The 23,364-nt window shown below is 37.9% G+C and overlaps 2 protein-coding genes across 5 annotated transcripts; one reads left to right on the plus strand and one right to left on the minus strand.

The window, feature by feature from the left end:
• Positions 1-4,033: 4,033 nt before the first annotated feature.
• CCNG1 (cyclin G1) lies at positions 4,034-11,224 on the plus strand. 4 transcript variants are annotated; one of them, XM_059059813.2, is made up of 8 exons: positions 4,052-4,281; positions 5,360-5,623; positions 7,423-7,676; positions 8,444-8,522; positions 8,601-8,699; positions 8,919-9,043; positions 9,093-9,113; positions 9,953-11,039. In XM_059059813.2, exons 2-8 carry the CDS (start codon positions 5,360-5,362, stop codon positions 10,017-10,019), a joined length of 909 nt encoding a protein of 302 aa, XP_058915796.1. In that variant the 5' UTR covers positions 4,052-4,281; the 3' UTR covers positions 10,020-11,039. The 4 variants fall into 4 exon arrangements, with proteins under 4 accessions (XP_058915795.1, XP_066888375.1, XP_066888374.1 ...); XM_059059812.2 differs by having other exon boundaries at positions 4,034-4,281; positions 8,919-9,113; positions 9,953-11,224; XM_067032274.1 differs by lacking the exon at positions 5,360-5,623 and having other exon boundaries at positions 4,036-4,281; positions 8,919-9,113; positions 9,953-11,224.
• A 3,100-nt stretch (positions 11,225-14,324) lies between these two features.
• NUDCD2 (NudC domain containing 2) lies at positions 14,325-23,107 on the minus strand. The gene is made up of 4 exons (XM_059059815.2): positions 22,603-23,107; positions 19,824-19,872; positions 19,491-19,642; positions 14,325-17,145 (listed from the first exon to the last, which is right to left on the minus strand). The coding sequence occupies exons 1-4, from the start codon at positions 22,894-22,896 to the stop codon at positions 17,062-17,064; spliced, it is 579 nt and encodes a 192-aa protein (XP_058915798.1). The 5' UTR covers positions 22,897-23,107; the 3' UTR covers positions 14,325-17,061.
• Between the last annotated feature and the right edge of the window lie 257 nt (positions 23,108-23,364).

A 23,364-nucleotide genomic window follows, 5' to 3' on the forward strand; every position in this document is an offset into this window, starting at 1 on the left:
CCCTCCTTCTCCTACCAAAGCAGCAGACCCCAGAGACACCTTCAGTGTGGGCTTCAGACTAGAAAGAGATGCACCTGAAGAATGACCCAGCTGATACTTCCAACCCCTATCTGCACAAAAACAATAGCCAACACACCCTATGGCCCAAAATTGTAACATTTTCAATCTGGGACTACAAAACACAATGGTTTGTTACCTAGAAAGTTCTCAATAAATATCTGTTGAATGATGAGACAAACAGAAAGTAAATAGGTAACATGGGCAAAATGGTGATGATTATTGAAGTTGGGTAATGAGTTTAAAGGGTTCCAAAATAAAAATTTGTTTTTAAATGTTGTAAAATCCAAATTCAAGTTATGTGTTAAGAATATTGAGTAAACAGTAAAAAGTAGTTGCTAAACAGGAGATATACAAGATATTCCTCATTTCTGAAGATGATAATAATATCAGAGTTGTTAGAGGACTAAATAAGATCATGTGTGTTTAAGTTCAGCACACAGCCTAGCACTTGGGAAATACACAACAAATGCAAACTCTTTTCGTTATTGGCTCATCTTGGCTTTGAGCCCTGTACTCAACAGAGCCTATGGCCGTTAGACTAAATGCTAGCAAGTGGGAGATCTGCGTCTAATGTCTCCCAGTGCCTTTATATAGCAGTGGTTACTTGACAACGTTTATTTTTCCACTGAATATAGTAATACCTCAATTAATTGGAAAGGGTTACTTTATGAGACATAGCTAGAATCTCTGAAGGGCAAGATATATCTGACATTACTAATCTGTTTTCTATGTATCCTTTTCCCTGCCTCCCCATCACCACCCAAACTATACACAATTTCTCTGCTATCCCAGGGGCTAACGAAGACTCCAAAAAGCCACAGCCAAGCAAGTTCTCTTCTAAGAGCAGATGCACTCGAGAATAGTTGGAGAGGTGGAGGGGGCCATAATTAGTTCCAGGAAGGATCAGGAAGTAGAGGGGAAGAGACTGAGCTGAGATCTTTTGGATCCTCACTTTTTCAGCCCTCATCACAGTTGGACAAGCCCACATTCAAAAGCTCTGGACATTTGTCAGGGAGCCTCAACAGAGGGTGAGGTGCAAAGACTTCTCCAGTGTCTAGGATGGAAACAGAACCAATGAGGAATTTCCCTGGTCAGGGCAGCATTTGACAAGCCACCACTGTTATACCTGCTTGTTATAATTTTTGTTGCTCAAGGCACTTCTATAATCCGCAGTGTAGAGTATATGATTAAATCCTCCTGTTAACTGCCTTGGATTCTTGCCCAGCCTTGAGGCCATTATTCTAAGCTTCAGTTCTTGCTGCACTTAACTGCTGATTAAGAAGAAAGTGTGAAGATGGCAGCTGAATATATCACTGAGCCTAGAAAATACCCTGGAAGTCAGTCCTTTGAAAGATTCCTGATAGACTCATTACTAAATCTGTAAGTCTTTAAAAATAAATCACAATTAACAAAGGCCTCATTTTCTTCTTTTACGATAGTATATAATTGAGTCTTACAGTTGCACATTTTGCTAATTAGGACTTTAAAATTATTTAAATGATAGTCTGTATTCTAATATGGAATAAAAATGACAGTGGAGGTGAGGGGAAGGAGAAAAGGTAAAAAATGTCCATTTGATTTGATTTGTATTGAATCAATGTTTCTTCAGTGCTATAGAAACAATTTTTTTCATGCAGGTAATTTCAGATTTTAATAAAAAGTAATAAGATCTTAACGTAAGAGAAAACATTTTATTACATAAACAATGATATATTACCTAAAGTTGCATGTGAAAATTTTAAGTATAAAAAAGGCATAGAAATTAATACACATGGGACTTACCTGGTGGTCCAGTGGTAAAGAATCCACCTTACAATGCAGGTGACATGGGTTCGATCCCTGGTCAGGGAACTAAGATCCCACATGCCACGGGGCCACTAAGCCTGTGTGCCACAACTACTGAGCTCTCACGCCTCAACTAGAGAGAGAAAACCCACACACCACAACTAGAGAGAAGCCAGGGCACCACAATGAAGAGCGCATGCACCTCAAGGAAAATCCCGCATGCCCCAACGAAGATCCCACATGCCACAACTAACACCCAACGCAGTCAAAAATAAATTAAATAAATAAATGAATAAATCTTTTTTTAAAAAAGAAATTAATACACACAATTTAGATACTTTCATTACTGTTAAGTAAATAACTCCATACTCCAATTCTAGAAGACTAACTCTGACAATAGATAAAACAGAATTAAATGTATGTTAAGCAAGACATTTCAAAAGAAATGTTAGTAATTTAATAATAAAGGCTACCATTTATCAAGTACTTACTGTGCTCTGGGCACAATGCCTACCTCTTTCGGTACTTTGCATTATTTAATACTCTCAATAACCCTGTGAATAAGGTACTTTTACTTCCTATTTTTTAATAAAAGAAAATGTAAACTCAATGCGATTAAAAACTTGCTAAAAGTCATGTACCTAGTTAGTAGCCTGTGACTTGAAAATAAATCAGTTTATACTGTCCACAAAATTACACGATCCACAAGGACAGGAACCAGTGTATTCTGTCCTCCACTGGCACATATTACGTGTTCAACAAATAGTGAAAGAGTGCATGTGTACATACCTATATTCCTAATTTTGTTACTAATTTTGTTCCTTTGTTACTAAAGGAGAAGCATGTACATTTGTAAACTCAAACATTATTGTAAAAAGAACTTTTTAACTGTTTTTAATTGCCCATTTATATTCATTACATGAGTTATTTTTCAAGGATGACCAAGGCCTCTTCCCCATTTGAAACAAAGAGGTTTGACAAACTGACCTAGTGATGTGGCTAAGGTAATATTTTAGGGCATTAACTTTTTCTCTCAGGTTTTCCCTTCCCCTTTCTCCCCATAACTCTGCCCCCATTTCAGGGCTTGGTTCCGTGTCATTGCCTCAGGGAAGCACCCGGCAGGGCAAACAGCAAACATGCCAGCATATCTTTCAGATTTTCATTTTTTCAAAGCCCAGGTAGCCACTAACCAGGAAGAGACCATGAGAACACAGACATCAAAGTACAGTCCACCAGAATTGAAAACCAATTCCTTGTTCACCAATCCTCAGGCCCTTTTAATGCAGACCCTTCCCATTTGTGACAATAGGGAAAGAAACAGGGAAGGAGTGAGTCCAGGAAGGCTTCAAGCTAAATATTTTGCCACTCACCAGGCAAAGGCTCACAATCAGAGATTAAGTTCATGGACAGCAAGTAAAAAGACTAATATTGCTTCACACACGGATCTGTGAACTCAGATTCATAAGCACTACAATTATTTTTGTCTACTTATTCCTTTTGGGTCAACCACACACCTTTCATTTTAAGCCGATGAAGAACTACCAACTTTTCTATTTCTAATTTGTTCAAAAATCAAATTCAGGAAATTGGTAGGAGACCAAGAATGTACGTAGCCCAACTCCACCCTTTGATAAATTATACAAAAACGCAAAACAAGGCAAGGAACAAGTGATTTCTAACGCTCACAGGGAGAAACTTCTGGAAATTTAACAAACCACACCATAGAAAATCCACCTCTCCAACTGCAATGAAAATTCAGCCCTTTACTTTTTCTTTTTTTTTTTTTGGAATCAGACACTGTATTTTTAGAGAGAGCAGAATCACTCTACTAAACCGAACGGAACGAAAACTCCCAGTACATTCTGGAACGATATTCTGGCCAATCCGCCCGCCAGCAGAGGCCTTACCCGGCCTGGCTTGGTGCGCGCAGCGCTCAGCTCCCCCTCCTCTTCATTGAAGACACTTGGGGAAATCCTCCAATGAGAGACGCTTAGAGGTAGGGGGCGTGGTCTCAAGGGGCGGAGAATTTGACTCCAGGATAGTGAAAAGCGTGTGCTGATTGGCCGGACTTCTTCCCTCTACGGACCAGCCCTCTTTGGACAGCAGGAGCCATCCATCATAAGACTTACACCAATCAGCAGCGAAAATGCCGCCCATGTGCCCCTCCCACCGCAGCGAGAAAACCCCGCCCTCCAATATATTACTCAGGAGGCCAGGCGCGGCCCCTTCGGCTCCGAGCTGACCCCGTGGAGGGCAGTGTCGTCTCGGCGGCGCTGCAGAGACCTCCACCCAAGACGGCTCCCCCTCCCCGGGCCTCTCCCGTCTTGCCCGCGAGCCCTCTCGCCTCATAGGCCTCTCGATTCTAATATCTTGGGGTGAGGTGAGAGCAGGCCCGGGGAGGGTGGTTACCGCTGAGGAGCTGCAGTCGCGATCAAGGTGAGCTCGGATTTCGGGGTTGACCTCGGAGTGCGGGTAGGGAGCAGGGTTGGGGGGCGCGGGGTGAGGGGTAGGTCTCGAGCCCTTTTCCTCGGTTAACTCTTACCGAGCAACAAGTTCAGGCTAGTACGAGCATGGAGGGGCGGGGCCAGATCCGACCTCCTGAGATGTCTTAGTGTCTTATGGGCCCGGTCCCAGCCCAGGGGCCAAAGAGTTGGACCCTTGAAGTTTGCGGTTCTCCATCTGCCCAACCCTTTCCGTCGCGCAACCCTAAGGATTCTTTCTGCCTCCCTGTCTTTCGGTTGTTGCGGGGAGGGACCGTCCGTGTGTCCAGGGCTTAGCCTGTGCCCGGAGCAGGCACATAGTAGATGTTCAGTATTGTCTTAAATTAATGAAACTCCCAGATTCCTCTTGCAGGCTGGATTAGCCTCCCGCCCCCACTGCGTGCGCCCATAACTGCCTTTAAGCTTCCTTTCCTAACATCAATAAAATTTAACAGTTACTGAGCAGTGAGTGCCAAGCACTATGCTAAACTCTTTAGTTGAATCATCTTGGTTAATCTTCACAACCATTCAAAGAGGCAGATATTGCCTCATTTTACAGACTAGAAATAAGCTCATTAATATTGCCCAGTGTTTATTAGGCACCTACTGTATGTGCTAAGTACCTGTGTACCTAGACGATCTCATTCATTCCACACAAGTGTCTATGAAATAGGTAATAACCTTATACCCACTTTACAGATTAGGAATTGAGGACTAAGAAAAATTTACTAACTTGACCAGTTCACATTGTTAATAAATGGCAGAATACTTGCTACCATCTAATTTCAAAGTTTGGGCATGAAGATTTGCATTTTTTTTCTTTCAAAAGGCATGGCTACTGCCCTCTAGGAACTCACAATTTAGGATGTAACCAACTGGTTGGGGAGGGGGAGAATAACAGATGGCATTTTGCAGTGACTTAGATTCACTAATAGCATTGAGGGAGGGGAGACTTGTGTTATAATGCACCTGGCACAACACAAGGCAGGAAGGGCTGTTCTTTCACTCCTTTCTGGGCTTTGTTCTATATATAGATGATAGAGGTACTGACAACAACTGACTCTCAGAAACTGCTACACCAGCTGAATGCCCTGTTGGAACAGGAGTTGAGATGTCAGCCAAAGGTCTGTGGCTTGAGACTAATTGAATCTGCACACGATAATGGCCTTAGAATGACTGCAAGACTGAGGGACTTTGAAGTAAAAGATCTCCTTAGTCTAACTCAGTTCTTTGGCTTTGACACGGAGACATTTTCTCTAGCTGTGAATTTACTGGACAGATTCCTGTCTAAAATGAAGGTACGTCTAGAGCTACATTACCCTGAGTATTTCATGGTTTTGCTCAATGTGTTTTGGAGGTGGTATTGCTAGCTTTGGGCTGGTATTCATAACTAGACCTTTTTTGTTTTCAGCAAGTAGCCGAAACATTATGGTAATTCTGTGTACTACAGCACTGATGAAATCCTTCCTTTTAATTAAGAGGGATGCATCGGACTTCCCTGGTGGCGCAGTGGTTGAGAGTCCGCCTGCCGATGCGGGGGACGCGGGTTCGGGCCCCGGTCCGGGAAGATCCCACATGCCGCGGCCGCGGAGCGGCTGGGCCCGTGAGCCATGGCCGCTGAGCCTGTGCGTCTGGTGCCTGTGCTCAAAAAAAAGAGTGATGCATCATTTATTCGACTTACCTTCTGACACTAAAAAATAGTCTAATATCAAATAATCAATTGCAGAGTCTCCCAGTAGGAAAGTTGGCTGTTGTTTTTAAAAGTCTTTTTTGATAGGTTGGGTGTTTTCATTTATTTACTGTTGTTTCTAAATTTTAAGAAATGTGTTAGAGGCAGAATGCTAGATTGTGGGTTAAGAATTAGACTATGTTTCTTTTTTTTTTCCTTTTTGTTGATGCTGTCGACCACCTGGTCAAATAGAGTATATTTCTTGATCTCTATTCATATAGAATAAAGTTCTAATTGTTTTAGCCTTAAATTTACCCAAGTCGTGCTTATGCTTGTCATTTCCAGCCTAAGTCTGCATATAATAGAGAGTATCTTCTGAAGGAGCATTTATATATAGTTATTTCCCTGTGTTGGATAAGCAGGACATCTGTGTAGCTTTCAAAGCTTAATTGTTAAAAATACATCTGACTTCTCTGTGTGCCAGTGGTCATTGGTAGATAATGAAATAATGTGACAGTTAAAATGCAACTCATCTTTTAGTCCTCAGTACCTAACAGAATGCATCATATATGGGAGGAATTCAATGTGTATTGAATGGTTCAAACTTTTTCAATAGCCTAATTAAACTACTCTTTAAACACCATGTGCAGGCACTACCTTTGACTATAAATGTTACATAGATGAATGACATACATCTATCCCTTAAGTGTATTATAATCTTAGTTGCAGTAATGTTTGCACTGATAACTACTGTATAGTACAAGGAATAATAAGAAAATGATTACATTATACCTCAAAAGAGGCATAAATGTGTTGCTGAAGGGGTTCTAAGAAGAGTAGAGCACAAATACTGGTAAAGGCTTCTTAAAGTTTCCGTTGAGCAGAACTTAAAGTGGACAGGATTTTGACTGTGACAAATTTTGTAGACATTCAGAAAATGATGAATAAATTTAAAATATTGGTAGAGAATAGAGCTTTACAGGGAGAGTAAACAGTATGTGCTACAGTATTTAAAAACATTTTACATGTGTTACTAACAAAGAAAACAGCCTGGAAAAACACAACATTCTGGAAAGAAATTTTGTGCATAAGCTGTAAGGCATTTCAGTCCTCATACAAGCCTTTGACCTAGTAGCTTATTGCTTATCATTCTGCACTGATTTAAACAAACCAAAAGAAGTAAGAATTGTTATGTGCTCAAGCGACACATTACGCTGAAACTTAGTCTGTTTACTCAAAAATTGGTTCCAAGTGGGTACATATGGTTAAGAGCCTACAGTTGAGGTATTAGTGGATCTTGTTAAGTCCTTCACAGCTGAGAAATATACCTCAAAGATACATTTTCGAAGTGATGGGTTGAGTTCTAGATTATCCTTTATGTTTTTTTAACTGAAATAAGGTAAAGACATGGACTTACTGTCTTTTTAGGTACAGCCCAAGCACCTTGGGTGTGTTGGACTGAGCTGCTTCTATTTGGCTGTAAAATCAATAGAAGAGGAAAGGAATGTCCCGTTGGCAACTGACTTGATCCGAATAAGCCAGTATAGGTTCACGGTTTCAGACATGATGAGAATGGAAAAGATTGTGTTGGAGAAGGTGTGTTGGAAAGTCAAAGCTACTACTGCCTTTCAGTTTCTACAACTCTATTATTCACTCCTTCAAGAGAACTTGCCATATGAAAGGTATGTGATCTTTGTTTTTTAACAGAGATTTGGAAATCAGAATGATATCCGGATATTACATAAAATCAATATCCTGGTAGAATTCCAATCAAAATAAGTAAAATGACAGCTAAGCTCCTTGAGTTTCACGTCACTCTCCAGCAGAAGTGAGAAGAATTTCAGTCAAAAGTAGCTTCTTGGGCTTCCCTGGTGGCACAGTGGTTGAGAGTCCGCCTGCCGATACAGGGGACACGGGTTCGTGCCCCGGTCCGGGAAGATCCCACATGTCACGGAGCGGCTGGGCCCGTGAGCCATGGCCATTGAGCCTGCGCGTCCGGAGCCTGTGCCCCACAATGGGAGAGGCCACAACAGTGAGAGGCCCGCGTACCGAAAAAAAAAGAAAAAAAAAAAAAAAGTAGCTTCTTGAAGTCTGTGATACATTTTCCATTTATAGACTAGTTAACTTATAGAACCTAGTAGGTACGCATCTAACACAGATTTATGGAAAAGGGAACTTCAGATTCAAAAATAGATTTATTAAAATGAAAAGAAACTATGGGAGTTGTAGCATGATACTTTTTTTTTGGCTCAAATTGGTTAAAATTCATATATGGTATCCTTAAGAAGTTAATGTTTCTGAAGGAAGGGAAATTCTTTACTTCATATAATTCACTTTCTATGATAAGTGTGCATAAACTTCACTTTAAAATTGACTTATTTTTCTAAAAATTTCTTTTGATTTGATGTAAAATTATCTATATAAAATTAATTTCATTTTCTTTTTAAAGGAGGACTAGCCTTAATTTTGAAAGACTAGAAGCTCAACTTAAGGCATGCTACTGCAGGATCATATTTTCTAAAGCAAAGGTAAATACTTTATAAAGATTAAACCTATTTATATACCTACTTTTATATTCAACATTTACTTTAAAATTTCTCTTCTAGCCATCTGTGTTGGCATTGTCTATCATTGCCTTGGAGATCCAGGCACAGAGGTGTGTAGAGTTAACAGAAGGAGTAGAATGTCTTCAGAAACATTCCAAGGTATGTCCAGGTCATAGCCTAAATCCTGTTGACAGCTGTAAAAGGAACTAAACCACTTGTTCCTAAAGTAAAATGAGATGTCCTGTGTTTATCTGAAACTTAAGTAGCTTACCCTCAAATTTTTTTGACGAGGAAACACACGTTAATAAGATTGCAATTATTACTATAATTAAATATTGTAGGACTTTTAAGGAATATATTTTTTAAATTTATGTGCAGATCAATGGCAGAGATTTGACTTTCTGGCAAGAGCTCGTATCCAAGTGTTTAACTGAATATTCATCAAACAAGTGTTCCAAACCAAATGTTCAGAAGTTGAAATGGATCGTTTCTGGGCGTACTGCACGGCAACTGAAGCATAGTTACTACAGAATAACCCACCTTCCAACAATTCCTGAAATGGTCCCTTAATTGGTAAATTTGGTTCATAGTTTTTCTCCACGTAGAGAGACTTCTAATGCTATAATTTTCTTCTGCAATTCAAGAATTTAAATCTGCATTATTTTTTTAAAAATGGAGTTGGACTAGCAGAGGAGAAAATGACTTCACTGATCTAGTCAGCTAGTATTTGAGGGCATGTACTACATTCAAGGTGTACAACACCCCAAGAGTAAGGAATTCTCTTAAACTTTGATATATATGTTAGCCATTTCATTAAATTTTCAGCTTAAAAAGCAGCATCCTTAATAACCTGAACTTTAAAAGTAGCATTAAAACAGTTTGTTTTTTTTTTCAATTTCACATCATTTTGCTATATGTAGACTTAGGCTTTGGCTCATTTAAAGTTACACAAGCCTGAGTAAGGGACCAGGAACAAAAGTTTGAACCATACATTGAACTAATTTGAGATTGTTAGCTTATTAGCAAAATCAGTGTGAACTTGGGTGTTGTACTTAAAAGTAAGTTGTGACAGGTGGTCTCTACATTGAGTGTCTAGAAACTGCCAGGATGTCTCAACTGTATAGTGTATCATTATACATCTCAACTGTATGTGTATCATTGCTATAGTAGTTGAGCATTGGAAAGTATTTACATGCATAAAAAAATGTAAGCCTCCTCACAAATATATGATATACATTCTTGCCATCCAAGTTTAATTCATGTTGGTGATTTCTTTCTTCCTACTCAGCACTAAATATTAACATAGAACACATCTACATAAGACGTGATTATGAATCTTAGATATTTTAACAGGTAGTAATGTTTGTGTTTGGCAGACTTCTGATAACTTGATTTTTTTGTTTATTAAATAGGATTCTTACAGCAACAAAAAACTCTTCTGAAGCCTTTCTCCACAATCCTGAGCTGTGGATTCCATAATGTTATAATGGATTTAAGCTGTGAAGCCTCAAAACATCACAAGCAGATTAACATTGGTGTTCTCAGATTTGGGAAAACTGCCTAATTAACATTACCCTATAGTGGAATTACTCACATTTGAATTCACCTGTGAAGCATACAAATCAAAGCTAACAGCATAAATGTGAAATACTAATGACAAGCCTGGGAGGGTAAACTGTGAATCTTCATTTCTAACATTGATCCAACTTTCTGTATTGGGTCAATATATTGTATTTAGGTGGTGTAAAAACAGTAACCTACTTAATTTAAATTTAAACTTTAAATTTAAATATGAGGTTTACATCAAAACCACCACTTCACAAACGCACTTTTAAGGCATAATAAGGGTCAGTATTCTAGGCAGTGAAAATGGTTTCTTGGCACCCATAATGCAAGTAATATATAATCCAGAGATGTGGACTTTATTGCTACATGGGAATCACATTTAAATCTGAGGGCATTTTATATAAAGCAAAACTAGACCTATTAATTTCAGCATATTAATTTATCTTTAATATTTTTCTAGAAAACAGGTAATGTTTATATCCATGATTTTAAAAGTTTTATACAAAATTTACTGCCTGTCTAGTCCCGTCAAGAAAATTAGAAAATTAGTTTTTATTGTAGTAGTAACTCAAATTAACGTCACTCTGAAAACTTTCTGATTTAACACTCCAGAAGTTTTTACTAAGCACTGTTTTTATGAAACTGTCATTGCTTCTAATTTAGAATTTCGCTTAAAAGGGAGAGAATATACTTTCATTAATTGCCCCTACTGTGCCAAAAGAAAGTATTAAGAAAGGTAAGTAGGCATCTTCATAATTAAAAGGTTGCGGAGGTAGTGTTCAGGATTTCAGGGAACCTAAGGAGATCTACTGTGTTAAAGTACTATAAACAGTTAGTGTAATGTGTAGCCTGAATCCATCCAGGATGGCTGTACCCAAATTTGACATCACGTTATGGGGAGATATGCATTGGAAAATAAACCAAAGAACCACAGTGTATCTTATACTTTTTTGTAAACCATGTTTTATGGATAACTTTCCAGTTTTCCCAAAAGACTGATAAATTTCAATATTTTGAATACATCAGTGTTAATTTTGAGTTGGCAGAGGTAACCTAACCAACTACCGTTATGTTTTGGTACTAAGGGATATACCTTTCAATAAAGTTACTGAAATGCATCCCTTTGCTGGGTGGTTTTCTATTTGTTTCTCTTCTAATTTAATTAACTATTCTGGCACTGTGATAATAGAACCACAGTAAAAAGCTGTCTTCACTCTATTTTTAAATTTAGCACTAAAGATGCATGGTAGGAGAAACAAAATTTCTTATAAGAGTATGGCTATTACCTAATTGACACTTTCCTTTCTAATGGTTTTTTAAAGATACACAAGATGATGACAATTAAATATGCTTAGTATGCATTAAAAAGTCGGTGTTTATACACTATTGGTCGCTTTTATTATTTAGATTCATCACTACTATGGCTATCCATAATACAAATTCACCCTCAGATTCAGCCCACCTGAAGTTCTGTGCAACCCTATTATCTAATTAAACAGTATTTCAGCAGGTGGTTGTTAATCTGCTTAGATCACTTGTTAATTATTATTGGAACTGAAACAATATATGACTTTGAACTGTTCATGTTTTAACTAACAAGATATAAAGTAGACACTGTACGGAATTACTGATGAAAGAAAAACTTATAAAAGAACGTTCCTTTGGTATTTGACTCAGGTTAGATATATTTAATAATCCCTCTTTTCACAAGTGCTGTTTTTAAAAAGGGACCTGAACCTTCTATGTATTTCTAATTATGTGATATACTTTATAAAAACTAGACATTTCTGATCTAACATTTGTGGTTAACAATGATAGTTTTTACTGTTAGGTACTACTGTCAGATGTTTTAGATGAATCATCTCATGTAATCCTTAATCCTACAAATTGAATGAGATTATCCCAATTTACAAATGAACCAGAGCCAAGGAACAGGTAAGTGATGAGCCCAAGGTCATACACCTGTACTTGGATGTGTGATTCAAGAAATCCAGGCAATTCTGACTCAGAGGCTATGCTCTTAACCTCTCTGCATATTACTTCCCAATATAGATTAAATGGACTCATGTGAAATTGTATCAAAATTACCAGGAATAAAGAGGGATATTAAAAAATGATAAAAGAATCAATTCACCAAGACATGACAATCTTAAATATGTATGCACCTAACATAAGAGCTTAAAAATACAAGTAGTAAAAACAGCAGTGAAAGGAGAAATGAACAAACCTTCAATTATAGTTGGAGACAAACACTCCACTCAGTAATGTATAGAACTCCTAGAAAATCAGCAAGGACATAGGACTGAAAAACACCAACAACCAAATAAAAAATCATTTACAACAGCTCCAGAAAATGAACGCTTAGGAATAAATCTAACAACAGATGTGCAGGTTCTATAAGCTGAAAACCATAAATGCTGATGATCTAAATAAAAGAGGTACTAAATGAAGATGCCCCATGTTCATGGATCAGAAGACATGCTATTCCAGTGGAAACTCCAACAGGACTTTTTGTGATACAGACTAGCTGATTCTAAACTTTACATGGAAAGGCAAAGAAAATTAATAGTCAAAACAATTCTGAAGAACTAAGTTGAAGGAATCACGCTACCCAATTTTAAGACTTGCTTTAAAGCTACAATTGTCAAGGCAGTGTGGTATTGGTGAAGGGAAAGACACATAGATCAATGGAACAATACTGAGACCAAAAACAGACCCATATAAATAGCAATTGATTTTTGAGAAAAGTGCAAAAACAATTTAATGGAGAATGACTAGCCTTTCCAACAAATGATTTTGAAACAAATGGACATCCATATGCAAAAAAATCACCTATATTTCACAGCTCTTACAAAAAATAAAATAGGTCACAGATCTAAATGTAAAAGAAAAAATTATAAAACTTTTAGAAGAAAACATTGGAAAAAAGTCCTTATAACCTGGGATTACAAAATTCTTAGACATGACACCAAAAACATGATGAATTAAACTACATCAAAGTTAACATTCATGCTTCAAAAGTCACCAAGAAGAAAGTGAAAAAACATACATAAAAGGAGAAGTATATGCAAATCACATGATAAAGGACTTTTGTGCAGAATATATAAAGAACTCTCACATCTCAATAATAAAAAGGCAGATAACCCATTAAAAAAAATGGGCAAAGGATCTGAATAGACATTTCTCCAAGGAAGATACACAAATGGTCAATAAGTACAAGAAAAGATGCTCAACATAATTCGCGATCAGAGAAATGTAAATCAAAACCACAATGTGATACAATTCGATATTCACTAGGTTAGCTAGGATCAAAAAGTCACATAACACATGTTAGCAAAGATGTGGAGAAACTGGAACTCTCATATACTGCTGGTGGGAATGTAAAATGGTATAGCCACTTTGCAAAACAACCTAGCAGTTCCTCAAATGATTAAACAGTTTCCATAAAACTTGAAATTCCACTCCTAGGTAAGAAATGAAAATACAGATGCACACAAAAATTTGTACTTGAATGTTTATAGCAGAATTATTCACAGTAGCCAAGAGGTGGAAACTTCCCAGATGTCCATCAACTGGCAAGTGGATAAATATGTGGTAGTCATAAATGGAGTATTATTTAGCCAGCCAAAAAGAATGAAGCACTGACACATACTAGAACATGGATGAACTTCTAAAACATTATGTTAAGTCAAAGAAACCAGAAACAAAAGACCACATTATGATTCCAGGTACATGAAATACCCAGAACAGAGAAATCTATGCGATGGAAAGTAAATTATTGGTTGCTTCAGGGGGTTGGTTGCCTGTGGGTGGTTGGGTGGGGTGATAGTTTAAAAGTATGGATTTGGTGGGGGTTTTTTTCTGAGGTGATGAAAATTAAAGTTGACAATGGTGATGGTTGAACTTAATGTGACTATCCTAAAAACCACTGGATTATACACTTTAAATGAGTAAAATGTATGGTATGTGAATTATCTCAAAGCTATGTTTTTAAAAAGATTATATATAATTCTATTTAAATGAAGATCTTGAAAAAAAAATATTGAGGCAGAGACTAAATCAGTGGACTCCAGGGTTTGAGGCTTAGGAGTAGGATGTGACTATAAAGAGAAAGCATGAAGGAGTTTTTGAACTGACTGAACTGGTCAATTTCCTGATTTTGGAGGTGTTTACACATCTTTACAAAAGTTAAAATTCACAAAACTACAAACAAAAAAGTTGATTTTACTGTATGTTTATTCAAAATATTAAAAATTTTCAATGTCACATAGATAAGCCAATTAAAAGAAAAAAGCCTCTTCCCCAACAACTCATTCCTAAAGTTATTGGGTAAAATGAACATCATAGGTATCTTGCCGAAGGGTGTGGTTGGGCTGCAGTGGCCAGAGCTGGGCATTAGGATCCAAGTAGGTGAGGCAGGTTATCTCTGCTTGGCATAGGGTTTTGGAGCCTGAGCAGAGTGAGAAAGGTATTCGCATGGGTAGATGACCTAGAATAGTGAACCAAATACATTAAGGATAATAGGGATCAGGTATCTCGCTGTTGAAAGGAGTTTTATACAAAGGGAGAGAGCAAAAATGAACCCCATGGGATCAGAAATGAAAGTTTAAGTGTGAACTCATGGTTTTCAATATATACATAAATATAAAAATATAGATGTAAATATATGAGTAAACACACACCAACAGCAACTACTCACTAACACACAGAACCTGGCTTCTAAACACCATTCTTCACTAGAGAACCAGGGCTCCTGGGAAAAATGGCTGATTCTTGGGCTAAAGTAGGGAAAGCAATAGTAAGTCTGGTATATCTTATGCCAGAGAATAAGAAATTGCTCAAAAAATGATGGGGACATGTCAAAAGGTCATAGAAGCCACCTACAATGATCTTCCACTGGCCGAATCCAGAAAAAATTTTGAGGATCAAAGTAATGGGAATAATCGATTTTAACCCAATGAATAAAGTGGAAATCATGAGTATATATAGATAAATTTAAAGTTTGATGAGAAACAAGGTGGTACTTTGAAATTACATCACACAAAACACTTAACCATAAACATGAAAAGAATAGCTTTATAGTGGAGAAGACTGACAGACACCACTTAATCAGTGATCTAAGTACAGTCGTCCCTCAGTATCCACAGGGTATTGGCTCCAGCATCCCCCTTGGACACCAAAATCCAGATGCTCAATAATATGACACAGTATTTTCATATAACCTACCCACATCCTATCCCACAATACTTTAAATCATCTCTAGATTACTTATAATACCTAATACAATGTAAATGCTATGTAAATAGTTGTAAACAACATAAATGCCATGTAACTAGTAGCCTGTTGCAAGGCAAATTCAAGTTTTGCTTTTTGGAAGTTTCTGGATTTTTTTTTTTTTTTTTTTACTGTTTTCTATCCTTGGTTGGTTGAATCTGAGAATTTGAAACCCACAGATATGGCAGGCCAACAGTAAACACTATCAGAAAAAGGACAAATTGAAACTAATAACTTAGGATACAGAAAGAACACAGAATCACTCCTGCAACAGTCCTGTCAAAGATTCATAATCTGATTCTAATCATGAAGAAATATCAAACAAAATTCACAATGACAAGTGTAGAAAACTAGCCTGTAATCTTCAAAAGAGCCAAAGCTGTAAAAGTCAAGGTTAAAATGAAGACTTGTTCCGGTTTGAAGCAGACTAAAGACCCTGTTATTAAACGCAAGGCATGGGGAATTCCCTAGCAGTCCAGTGGTTAGGACCTAGCACATTTTCACTGACGGCAGCCCAAGTTCAATCCCTGGTCAGGGAATTAAGATCCCACAAGCCATGTGGCACGGCAAAAAAAATAAAATAAAGGCAAGGTATGATTCTGACTGGACCCTTTAGCTATAAAGAACGTTATTGGGACAACAAGTAAACTTGAATGGAATGACGGTCCAAGGATTAGGTGGTCATAATGTGTCAATGCTACTTTCCTGATTTTAATGATTGTACTTTAGCTATGTAGCAGCATGTCCTTCAAAGGAAATACACACTAAGGTACTCAGAGGTGATGGGGAATCAAGTTATCAACTTACACACAAACCTGAAGAGTCAGGAAGAAAACAATTCTGTGTACTTTACTTGTAACTTTTCAATACATTTAAGACTCTTTAAAATATTTAAAATTAGAAAGGACATAAAAAGGATGAAGTAAAACTTCAAGACAATTCTTACCTATATGTCTGGATCACTGGAGATCAAAATGATGTCACTGACTTATAACCATTGACTATAATTTGTTTTTGTCACTAACAAAGGATTCACCCAATAACCATATTCACCAATTCTCTTTTGCACTAATCTATTCTTATTGATAGGTTTTTAACTTTTTCAATTTCGTGACTTAAAGGTATCTCTCGAGGAATAATATACTAATTCAGAAATTTTCAGTAACTCTTTAACTTAGAATATATCTGTGGATTGTTTTTTCCTTTCTGAAAATTTTTTCCAGTAATATAATTTCCTTGTATGAACTGTTCACTTAGACAAAGGGGTACACAATTCCTATTTAGAAAAGTTTATTGAACATTATTCCTGCATCACACTTATTGAAAGAAAAACTTAACTTTCCCTGATGGCACCCTGTCATTTCACATGATCTATACCCTAAAGATTTTTGTATTAAAAATACAGGTTAAATATGAAATTAGTAAAATGCAGCATACAAAACTTCATGCTGAGCAAAAACAAGTCCAAAAATAAAGTTACTGTATATCAACAGAATAGTTCCTACAGTATTTAAGATGTTTCCTATGTAACTCATATTTGAATGCAATTTTTAGAACCATATTTAAATATTTTTCAATTTGTTAACTGAAGACATTCACATTTTTCTTTCATTACATAATCTGTTCCTTTCATTAAGTTGGCAACATCTGCTAGGATCCACAAAATGCAGCAAGATGGCAGTTATTTCTCAAGATTTGAGAAATCTGGTCCACCTTTAGTGTAGTTTCCTGAGATTTCTGCTCCACTGAAGTCAAAACCAGGATTCTGAAAAATATGAAAAAAAAAAAATTATAAAACTTATAAGGAAAAATATAAGTAACCCAAAAGGAAAATGGTAAAAAGATATAAACCAGCAATTGACAAAAAAGGAAATCTAAATGGACAATAGACATGTGAAAAGATATCAAACCTCACTGTAATCACCAAAGTGGAACCTAAAACTATGAGGTACTTTTTCAACTTTCATATTTACAAATATTTAGAAGATCAATATGCATATTACAATGTTGACAAGTGTATGGGCAAACATATACTTTACGATCAGTGTATAAACATATTTTTAATAACTAACATTTTTTGAGACCTTATTACATGCCAGACAGCGTTCTAAGAGCTATATATATTTTAAAATACTCAATCCTCATGACAATCTTATGGAGTAAGTAAGTACTACCTCAGGCTTCAGTATTTTTAGAGGCATTTCATTTATTCAACAAACATCTATTGAGTTCCTACTGTTTAGAAGACACCATGAGAGGTATGTGCAATTTAAGAATGAACAAAATAGACAAAGATCCATGTTCTGGTGGAGATCACATTCTAACAGGAGGAAAGACATATAGTCTCTGTCATAACTACTTAATTCTGCTGTGGCTATATGAAAGACAATACACAAACAAATAAGCATAGCTGTGTTCCAGTAAAACTTTCCTTCAAAAACAGGCAGTGGGCTGGATTTGACCAGTGGCCATAGTTTGCCAACCCCATGATCTAGTGTGTCAAAAGTTCCTAATTGCTACTGGGAAGAAAAAAAAAAAAGAAGAAAAGTAGGGCAAGTAAGGAAAATGAGATTAGAGTATTTAAATAGAATGATCAAAGTATGCTTCATTGAGAAATGACTTGAAAACAGTCAAGAAATTAGCTAAGCTTTGGGAGAAGACTATTGCAGTCAAAAGGCCAGGCATGTTTAATGAACAGCAAAAAGGCCAGTATGGCTAAAGCAGAATGAATGAGGGGGGCAGTAGTAGGAGAGGAGGTCAGAGACACCAGGGAGGACCAGATCAATTAGGGCCTTGAAAATGACTTTGTCTTCTACTTGAGTGAAAGAGTTCTGAGAAGTGATATAATCTGACATGCATTTTTAAAGGACTGCTCTAACTATTATTTTCAGAAGACGGTAGCTTGGCAAGGGTAGAGGTAAAGAGAACAATTAAAAGGTCATTAGAGTAACCCAGGCAAGACGTTAGAGGTGGTCCAGGTGAGAGTGGTAGTAGAATTGGTGGTGATGAGCAGTCAAATCCTGAATATAGGGCTTCCCTGGTGGCGCAGTGGTTGAGAATCCGCCTGCCGATGCAGGGGTCACGGGTTCGTGCCCTGGTCCGGGAAGATCCCACATGCCGCGGAGCAACTAAGCCCGTGAGCCATGGCCGCTAGGCCTGCGCGTCCGGAGCCTGTGCTCCGCAACGGGAGAGGCCACAGCAGTGAGAGGCCCGCATACCGCAAAAAAAAAAAAAAAAAAAAAAAAAAAAAAAAAAAAAAATCCTGAATATATCTAGAAGGCCATGCCAGTAAGGTTTCCTGACAATTGGATAGGGTGTGAGAGAGAGGGAAATGGAGGATGATTCCCCAGATTTTCTTGATCTGAACAACCAGTTTCCATCACGTGAGATGAGACGGCCATAGGTAGGACAAATGTGGGAGGGAAATTAGGGAGTTCACATTGGATATGTTGAGTTTGACATGTCTATCAGACAGAAAAGTGAAGATGTTAAATAGGCAGCTGGATATACAAGTCCAACATTCAGGAGAAAAGTCCAGGCCAGAGACATACGTTTGGGAATCACCATCATATGGAAATTATCCATCAAAACTTTAACAGTGGTTTGATCCAGTAATAATTCTCCCATATATCTATCTTAAAGGAAAATTTGAATATTTTCAGAGATGAAAGTACAAACTGTTTGAAATAGACACAAACAGAGAAATCTAAATCTCATCAAAGAGGAAACAGCTAAATAATAACAATACACTCAAGCTAGGGAACACTCTAAAGCAAAGTAATGAATTTTATCTGTATGTACTAGTACGGAAAGAGACAGAAGACATTTTTTTCTTTTTTGGCTGCACTGGTTGCAGCACTCGGCATCTTTGTTGCGGCATGTTTAGTTGCAGCATGCAGGGTCTTAGTTGTGGCATGAGGACTTCTTAGTTGAGGCATCCAAATCCATATATAGAAAGGCCAGTCATTTTTCTAACCATTTAACTTAAAAAATTTCTTTGAAGAAATTAGTAATTTTTTAAAACCACATTTGAGTTTTAATTTCAAATAATAATTATTCTATGCATTTAAGATGTTTAACTATACATATTCATACATTCATCTGACTTACTTCTTTCTGGAATCTCTCTAATGTAAGTTTTCTCTGCATTTGGTCTTGCACCCAAGGATCAGCTGCATATCCAGATTCTAGAAGAGAAGTCCAACAATTTGCCGCATCTCTCTTTGTCTTTGTAAGAACAATACGGACCATTTTTCTATCCTCTAAACAAACAAACAAAAATCACAAAAATCATTAGGAAATCTTGACATACAATTGTTTTCAATACATTTCTTTTACTATATCTTCCAAAGCTGCAAATCTACAGCAGGGGGAAACACACTAATTTCCAAGACAAAATTAATTTTTAAAAAGATTCTAAGAAATATAATAGATTACCCTTACCCAGAGTCCACGTTCCCTCATCAGCTATTGTAGAATCAAAGAGTTTGCCCTGAAAAATAAACATGAGTACTTAAAATAAAGAAATTCCATTAATTTTCATAAAGTTTTCATGATTTAAGACTTACCTTACTTCCCATCTAATCCACATATAATTACTTAATTTGTTTAGAGTAAGGAGATCAAATTTTATACCATATCAACACACTGATAGGTGCTCAACCCTAAGTTCCCTCCTAGCGAGTGAAACAGAACCTAGTTTACACTACGGAATATATACTACGACAAAGAACACAGGGCTCTCTACAGAAAGATCAGGGCTACTTAATTTTTAGAAGATGAAGAAATACTACTGATCACTGATTGGCCAAATATGAAGTTAATATCTGAAATGCTTTAACTTTACCAACTATAATAAACTACAAGAAGAGCTCTACTGTGGATATTAAGAAGAAATGATGTCTTTTAAAATAAACTTTTAAGAAACTAAAAACAGAACTACCATACAACCCAGAAGTCCCACTACTGGGCATATACCCTGAGAAAACTGTAATTCAGAGTCATGTACCACAATGTTCACTGCAGCTCTATTTACAATAGCCAGGACATGGAAGCAACCTAAGTGTCCATCGACAAATGAATGGATAAAGAAGATGTGGCACATATATACAATGGAATATTACTCAGCCATAAAAAGAAACAAAATTGAGTTACTTGTAGTGAAGTAGATGGACCTAGAGTTTGTCATACAGAGTGAAGGCAGCAAGAGAAAAACAAACACTGTATGTTAACACATATATATGGAATCTTAAAAAAAAAAATGGTTCTGAGGAACCTAGGGGCCGGACAGGAATAAAGGTACAGACCTAGAGAATGGACTTGAGGACACGGGGAGGGGGAAGGGTAAGCTGGGACGAAGTGAGAGAGTGGCATGGACATATATACACTACCAAATGTAAAACAGACAGCTAGTGGGAAGCAGCTGCACAGCACAGGGAGATCAGCTCAGTGCTTTGTGACCACCTAGAGGGGTGGGATAAGGAGGGTGGGATAGAGACACAAAAGGGAGGAGATATGGGGATATATGTATATGTGTAGCTGATTCACTTTGTTATAAAGCAGAAACTAACACACCATTGTAAAGCAATTATACTGCAATAAAGACATTAAGAAAAATAAAATAAATAAATAAATAAAACTGGTTCAATCTCTTTGTAGGGCAATTTAGCATTAAAAAAATTTTAAAGCACATACTGTACATCTGAGGTCAGATGAGTCATCACTGATTTTTCAGAAACTCGTTTTAAGAAAGAACTAAGCAAAATATAAGTTTAAAAGAGAATGCTGGGTTTCCCTGGTGGCACAGTGGCTGACGGTCCGCCTGCCGATGCAGAGGACACGGGTTCTTGCCCCAGTCCGGGAAGTTCCCACATGCCGCGGAGCGGCTAGGCCTGTGAGCCATGGCCGCTGAGCATGCGCGTCCGGAGCCTGTGCTCCGCAACGGGAGAGGCCACAGCAGTGAGAGGCCCGCGTACCGCAAAAAAAAAAAAAAAAAAAAAGCATCTGCTAAAATCCATTTAAATTTGTTGTAGGAAATGAAATTAAAATGTCACATTAAAAAAAGAAAACATTCTTTTCATGTCAATACCAGTGGAAAAAAATCCTACTTGTCTAAAATCCTAGAGTTAGAGTCATTGCTAAATTCCCTAAGCTACTGCAAATTAAATTTACTAAAGTAAATTTGAAATGTAATATTAAATCACCGTTCAGGAAACCGCACAAAATTGCACAACTATTCAGAAAGGTCAAGATCCAAGCTGACATAAATCAATGTCTTTCACATGAATCTTCCTTTTCTCTGAGGCACTCAAAACACTTTCATATAAAATAATCATAACTAACACGTAGTGTGAGCTTATTACATACCAGTCACTTACTTACTCCAAGCTCTTCACTCACCATGCTATGCTCAAAACAATCCTGAGAAAGGTACTATAATTACCCCACTTTGTGGATGAAGGATTAAACAATGAATAATCTCTTGCTCAAGGTTACAAAACTGGAAAAATGGCAAAGCCAGGTATCTTACCAAGTAGTATCCCTTGACCATTACACAACACTGCCATCAAATATCTTGGGCATCTAATCTGAGAAAGGAATCTAACTTCAACTTAACTGAATTTAACTATAAATTTTAACAAGGAAAAAATGGGTACCAGATCCAAAGGGTACTGATGAGAATAAAAGGGATGTTATTTTCTTCACAACCTCTTGACACTGCTTAACCACTCCACAAACGAGCAGAATTTTTCTAATTTCAGATGAGAAAATAAATCACCTGACATCACCTTCGAATCCTCATCCTGACATCTTTATCCTTTATTTTCATCTTTATTTTCCTATAACTGCCTAAATATTTATTAGTTTAATTAGGACTCCCTACAAGTGCATAACCTCTCCTGAGTGCGGGAACATTATCTGGCTCGTTCACCGCTGTCCTACTAGCACCGAGATCAGTGCCTAAAAGAAAATATAGATACCATAAGTACTTGTTCCTTCAACGATCTAGTTAAGCAGTTTTCAGCTGAAGACCCGCAGAGGAACAAGAGAAACAGCTTCATTTGGCTTAGAAACAAAGCCAGGAAAAGTGACGTACTCAAATTCCCACCTCAACTCAGGACTGGCCCTGAGGGTGGGGTCTCCGCAGACCAGTCTTTCCAAGGAAACTATGAACTCCAGGGGGCCGGGAAGAAACTGAGCACAAGCCCCAACCTGCCGCTACCTTGAGTATCTCGCGGCCCCCCACGGCCAGCGCCACATGCCGGCTCTGCAGGCCGCACTGAATATCCTGGGCACGAGTGCCTGGCGGCACCTGAACTTCAATGAACACCTCCTCCAAGGTCTGGTACCACTGGCCCCACGGTGTTGCGCACGGAACCACCCCACTGCGCTCCTCAAACGGGGCTGACATACTCCAGTATGTCCCGGCCGCGGTGGCACAGAGCGAGCTGAGCGAAAGCACGGAATCTCCGCGTTCGAGCCACGCCCCGACTTCTCCGCTCGGGTCACTGCACATGCGCAGGAATGTAACCTGAAGTCTCCAATCGTGTTCGTTTTTCCCTTTCAGGGGCCATTTAGGACGCTGGCAGGACCCAGGTTTAACGAGCTGAAATCCGGAAAAGTTTACATCCAAGGAACGATGGGAGAGAGCTAGAACCAGTAAAGTCAGAATTCATTACACTGCCTCCAATATGACGTCAAAAGCGACTGAAAATTCTTTGATGTGCACTGCGCTTGCGCAAATGCTGCTGGTGCGTAGTTAAAATTGAGTAACTCCAGTAGGGGTTGGGCCCGTGGGGAAGGGGGAGGGGCGAGAGGAGACAGTAATAGTCTCCTATTGGATGGTAGCCTAAACAGTTCACCTAATTGGACGCTGCAAGAACCGAGTACGCATGCTCTGTGGATGTTCCCGTCCTGGATTGGTGTGCCCAAGATTTTGGCTTTCCGATTGGTTAAAGTTGGGTGGGCGGGGAATAAGCGGGGA

The sequence above is a fragment of the Kogia breviceps genome, chromosome 4 (genome assembly GCF_026419965.1).
Source record: "Kogia breviceps isolate mKogBre1 chromosome 4, mKogBre1 haplotype 1, whole genome shotgun sequence".
Taxonomy (NCBI): Eukaryota; Metazoa; Chordata; class Mammalia; order Artiodactyla; family Physeteridae; genus Kogia; species Kogia breviceps.